Below are 6282 nucleotides of genomic sequence, written 5' to 3'. Positions count from 1 at the left end.
AAAAAAATAACAGGTTCGCAATAAGGTGTCTGGAAAAGTTTTTGTTGTTGCTAAATCCCGATTATCAGCTCTACCTGTTGAGAAACAAAAAGTGAATGCACCAAATGGCCCAACTGATGTTTCTAAAAAGTCAAATCCTAAGACAAAAGGATCCTCAAATTCAAAGACAGAGAACTCAGTGGAGGATTCATTTGAGATATTGGAGGAAGTATTGGGAGCTTCTCTTGTGGGTAAAAAGTAAGCAATTTGATTAATATTAATGTGTTTCTAGATGATTTTAGCAAGACTGCTAAACTTTTGTCCTGCATGTTTATATAATAGTATCTATTATGGCGTTGAATAATATTAAATATACTAATTTTCTGCAGGTATGAGCCATTGTTTGATTACTTCAAAGAATTTTCTGACGTGGCATTTAGAGTTGTTGCGGATAGTTATGTCACTGATGATAGTGGTACGGGTATTGTTCATTGTGCTCCTGCATTTGGTGAAGATGATTATCGTGTTTGCATCGAGAACCAAGTAATCAATAAGGTTTGTGTTTCTAGATTCTTTGTTTTTCATGAATGATTAACACATATTACTCCACATTACATGTTTGCTGATGACCAAGAAACATGATGATGTATTACTTTATGAATATTTTAGCAATTGTGAAGGTTAGTGATATGATATGAGGTGTATTTGTTCAGTGATTTGAGTACAGAACTTTGAAATAAAAAACAAGATATTCGACATGAAACAAAGTTGTATTCTATGTTTGCAATGTTCTTGTATATATATTTGATGATAGATTTAGATATTGGATCTAAATTTGAAAAATCGTTCAAGGTGTGTTTAGTAATATATTTATATACAATAAAGATATCGGTAGTTACCGACTTAACATTTAGATCTTTAAAATCTTAAATTCATGGTATATTATGTCATACATTTGATTTTATCAAAAAGTGAAATGAGTTTATCACTTGGAATAATATCTTTAATTTTTAGTCTTTTAAAATTTATTTAACTTTAAATTTAAAATATGAAGAACACATGAAACGTACAAATGTTGCAGATAGAAAATGAGTAGCCTTTCTTTTATAGAGGGAAAAAATACGAAGTAAAAGTGAGAGCCTTAATTTCATAGAGGGTAAAAATTTCTTAGCCTTTCTTCAATTATAATTTTTAAGTGACTTCTACATATATATAGTTTTTAAATGAGAAGCCTTATTTTCATAGAGGATAAAAATTAAAACCAAAACAGGAAGCAAAACAAAAGGCCGAAACTGAAGCCAGAAACATTACTAAAAAGGGTCCAAAGGATTTGGGTTGACACTATCAAAGCTTTAGTTCCAGAGATTTGGTTTGAGAAAAACCATGGATTTTCGAAGACAAGCTAAAGCTTGGATGGAACGATTCAACATCACTATTTTCAAAGCATCTCATTCGTGTTCTATCTCTGATTTGTATGCTACTTATTTATCTAGTGATATTTGTTTGAATTGGGAGGTGCTTATTTTTCCTTGGTAGATATTTAAGTTCAATTTTACTTATCTTTATTTTCATTCACTCCCTTTTTTTTTTCTTTTTTTTTTTCGAAAAAAGAATGCAAAACAGGGCTCCAATTGTTTCTGAGAATAAGTTACTCTATTTTTTCATTTCCTGTCTTACTTTTGCTTATGTTTTTGCCATTTGCTTCTAGGGTGAGAATCTGATTGTTGCTGTTGATGATGATGGTTGCTTTACGACAAAGATTACTGATTTTTCTGGACGTTATGTGAAGGATGCAGACAAGGATATAATTGAGGCTGTGAAGGTATGTTCTGACACACAATGTAGTATGTTCCAGTTGAATTTTTCGTGGAATATATATCGAATCATTACATGCTGAGATAAAATCCCAATATATTCCTACCATCCTATGTGACATGAAAACCCTTGCAAATAGGCAACTCTTTGAACTATTTTTAGAAGTGAATTTTTCAGAAGTGAGCTTGAATTCACAATATGACCTTGGTTCTTGTTTTCATCTTGAACTATATTTAGATCTAGAACACACTTTTCACTGATAAATGAAAAGATAGAAAAATGTATGGATCTTGAGCTTGTAAATTCAACTTATGATGAATCTTGAGATCTTGGAGTCTAGCTTGATTCCTTGGTTCATATTACTAGTCAAGGATAGTTTATAATAATATCCTATATAGCTTTGTCCTTTGGGATGTATCTACTTGACAATTATGTTTTCATTATGTAATTTTATATTTATGTTGATCATCTTGTTGCTTTTGGATTATGAGAAGTGAAAATAGAACTATTTGAAATATGAATCGTGCATTATTGGTCATAAATCTTTCTATTTCAGGCACAAGGGAGGCTTGTTAAATCGGGAAGCTTCACCCATTCTTATCCCTTCTGCTGGAGATCTGATACTCCCCTTATCTACAGGGCTGTCCCAAGCTGGCAAGTCCATTTATTTATCTATTTTGAAATCTGTTATATGCTTTTGTGTTTGGGATCGTGTCTGAATTTCTTTGGTGTTTTTGTTTTTGCGAACGTGTACATTTTGACTTTGCAACTATTTTCCTCCCACCCTCTGAATAAATGGAGAGGGCTGTTGGGTTTGGTTCACACTTTGAACATTTGTTTGGAAGATAATATTTCTAAAATGGCAAAGAAATTATGTATATCCGTTTTATAGCTTGTTCTTTAAGAAAATCAAAACCCTCATAATAATGACACTTTTATTGAGCACCAAGGGTTGCTATTGTTGAATTTAAATTCGGACTTGATTTAAGTGCTTATATTACTATTTTTGTTCTCTTTCTAGATGCATTTCACCTTTGTCCTATCTCATATTCATTCTTGAATGCCGACAAATGTTGTATGGCTTGTTTTTGTTTTCCTCAATTGTTACCATCCTAACCAACTAGACTTCTCTCTAGGTTTGTCCGAGTTGAGAAATTAAAGGAGAAATTACTTGAAAACAACGAGAAGACTTACTGGGTGCCCGACTTTGTGAAGGTTCTATTCGTTATGCAAAACTCTTCTGTTAAATATTTATATTTCAATTTTTTCTGGACAAGTATTTGTGGGTAAGGTTGGATGGGGTAGAGTTTTATGCATAGTGTAAAAAGTGTTAGTATGATATGAATCAAGATGCAAAAGATTGAAAGAAGTATCTCGTTGCCATGAAGAAATAACACCCGTGACATTCAGTATGTTTTTTATCTTTCAGATGGTTCTTTAACCACTCACGTGCACACACATACACCATCCCTCTTCTGTATAAGTATCTTTATGTAAATTTCTTTTTCATATCAATATATCTATGCTTATGAGAATGGCAACTATCATAAATAATTTTTCATGTTTAATGTACACTAAAGATTTGAATTTATGTACTCTTTTAAACTTAAAACTACAAACATTTTAGATGTTCAAGATTGAATCCTGGCATATACTTGTGCTGGAAGAACAAAGCGCTGATGTGAGAAAGAACTGTTTCATGGATCATGATATGTATTTTTTCTTCATCTTTATTTGTCAATGCCAAATTGCAGGAGAAAAGGAACAAGATCTCCAACCTACTTTGACTTCTATTATTTTCCTATCTCTTACTTGGTGTAAATCGAGTCCTCTTGTAATGTCTTTTATTCCTAAAAAAATTGCAGGAGAAAAGATTCCATAATTGGCTTGAGAATGCAAGAGATTGGGCTGTTAGTCGAAGTAGATTTTGGGGAACACCTCTCCCTGTCTGGGTTAGCGAGGATGGGGAGGAAATACTGGTCATGGATTCAATTGAGAAACTTGAGAAGCTTTCTGGTGCTAAGGTCTCATTCTTTATTTCCCACCTCTTTATTTTCGAATATAACTGCTCTGGATTGATTCATCTTTACAGTTAGTTTTGTTTATCTTTATCCAACTGTTTGCTACGTATGAAAATTTTTCTAGCATACCATAAGAACTTGATCTTTTTGAATTGATAGTTGGCTACTAGGTACTTCGAAAAGTGTAAAAATATGATCAATATAGGTTGGCTTTGTGGTCAAACTAATGGAAATAATAAATAGGTTAGAGGAAATTGGTTCAAGCCATTGTAGCCACCTACTTAGAATTTAATATCCTAAGTTTTCTTCGTGGTTGTCCCGTGAGAATAGTTGAGTGCATTCAACTTGGCCAAATTGAAAAAAGTTAAAAATATGATGTAAGATTATGATAGCTTCTAGAAAGTTCTAATAGTTTTGCTTTTTATTAGTTGACTGTTGTTAATATATGTAGTCTTGGAAGATTGGATTTGCACATCCTTTATGCACCATGTTCTTGCCCACTGGATTTGACTGTGATGCCTTACCTCCGGTATTAAACGAGTATATTTATGTAACTTAAAGAAGTCTCCACTGGTTTCCATGTCTGAGAACATGATTCCTACCATGGAGAACAAAATAAATTGACATCTTCTACCGCAAAATACCGCAAAAATGTTATTCAAATGGTTTGGAAACCCTCATGTAATCTTTTGAGCAGTTTCTTCTTGATCTTCTGGTTGGCACTTTGTGATTTTTTTTTTTTGCGGGCATCCTTTGTTTTCTATTTCTCAGGTATTTGATCTGCACAGGCACAAAATTGATCACATTACAATTCCTTCCCAAAGAGGTCCTGAATATGGTGTGCTTCGAAGAGTAGATGATGTAAGACCACGTAATCTTTTTTCCCTTAAATATTATTTTTCTGGTTGAGAAATCAATCAATACTGGCATTTCTTACTCTTCTTTTGGAACTATGCAAGTTAAGGTAATTATTTTGTTGCTTTTTACAGCTTAACTTTTTTTAAAAAAAGAAAAAAAAGAAACAAGACGTATATTAAGTCCTTCTGTTCACCCACAATTTTTTTTTTTACTCGAAAAGGAAGCTCTCCATGCACAACCACCAAAATTAAAGCCCTTTGCTAACTAACCAACGAAATAAATCGAGCCCTTGTAGCAACTACAGCAAATTCCTCATGCAAACCTATGATCGAAACAAATGCTCATTACCTAGAAGACAGCCTTAGAATGCTTGATTTCATGTTTCAAGTTCCAGCAAAACGCAGCCCTCGAGGGAAAAAAAAAAATCAGAAACCTGGTCGTCAAGCACCTCCTTAGGTATTCAAGCTAATGGTGATGATAGAAGTCCTCAAATTGGTAATCTGTTGTAAGATTCAATGGTTAGCATTTGAGTTAGTTCAGCAGTTCGTTATCCAATTAGGGAGGGTACTTATAACTTGTAAATGGAGAAAAGGGTAGACAACTGTTAGTGAGTATTAGGAAGAAACCTAAATGATGCAATGGTCACTTTAGTTAATTAATTGTTAGTTAGGAGCTTGGTGTAAAGTAGCCATTGGTATCCTACACTACCCATAGCTTTATTAACCCACAGGTTTGTCAAACGTAGATATTTAGGAGCTTGGTCTGAAGTAGCCATTTGTACTTTTTCCTTGGATGTAAACTAACTCATTCATTAATAAGATTGCTTCTCAGTTGATTTTCACCAAGATTTGTATGAAGTAACCTCCTTGTAAAGGAGCTTGTTGGCGAACAAAAATTAATTTCCCACTTGGTGTGGTTCATCCCGGCTTAGAATCCATCTTCCCACCTGAAATTATGTCTTCAAGAATGTCCACTCTTGCTGTTGGTGGAACATTCAGTTGAAGGAATTCACGAAAACTTGGGCGAATGTAACAAATCATGGAAATATTGCAAAGCAACTAGACCAACTCCACCCTAAACCATCCGAATGCCCAGCAAGAACAAAGAAGTTTTAAATAAATGGCCAAGTCGCAAATCGAGCAGGATTATATTTCTTGGGGAGGAATTCTGCAGAGACGTTTTTTGGATAATGGGGTTTGGTTACGTTTAAAATTTTAAACATTCCTCCTCTCTCCTTTTTTATTTTCTGGAAGGTGCAACTGCGGGTTGGTATGGGTTTATGTTTTATTAAAGGATTTATTTGCGTAAGTTTCTGTAGTTTTCCTCTCTGAACCACATTTTCTACTTATATATTTCATTATGAAGTTTTATTTTCATATAGTGTTTATACTTATGATATTTTTTGTTCCGTTATCTTTACTGCAGGTGTTTGATTGTTGGTTTGAGAGTGGATCTATGCCATATGCTTATATTCATTATCCATTTGAAAACGTTGAGCTTTTTGAGAAGAACTTTCCTGGGCACTTTGTGGCAGAGGGGCTCGATCAAACTCGTGGATGGTAAGTTTCATGTTATTTGTCTCTTTTACCATATCACATTTCCAAAATAT

General features: G+C 33.6%; 1 protein-coding gene across 1 annotated transcript; it reads left to right on the top strand.

The window, feature by feature from the left end:
- Positions 1-13: 13 nt before the first annotated feature.
- On the top strand, positions 14-6236 carry LOC111785731 (isoleucine--tRNA ligase, cytoplasmic-like; the record flags this gene model as incomplete). Its single annotated transcript, XM_023666112.1, has 8 exons — positions 14-237; positions 369-534; positions 1688-1801; positions 2351-2448; positions 2931-3009; positions 3660-3818; positions 4587-4676; positions 6099-6236. Coding segments are annotated over 8 exons (1068 nt in total), but the record flags the coding sequence as incomplete, so codon positions are not given.
- Positions 6237-6282: the final 46 nt, after the last annotated feature.

The sequence above is a fragment of the Cucurbita pepo genome, unplaced genomic scaffold (genome assembly GCF_002806865.2).
Source record: "Cucurbita pepo subsp. pepo cultivar mu-cu-16 unplaced genomic scaffold, ASM280686v2 Cp4.1_scaffold000684, whole genome shotgun sequence".
In the NCBI taxonomy this organism is placed as follows: domain Eukaryota; kingdom Viridiplantae; phylum Streptophyta; class Magnoliopsida; order Cucurbitales; family Cucurbitaceae; genus Cucurbita; species Cucurbita pepo.
This window is presented reverse-complemented; position numbering and strand designations above follow the sequence as displayed.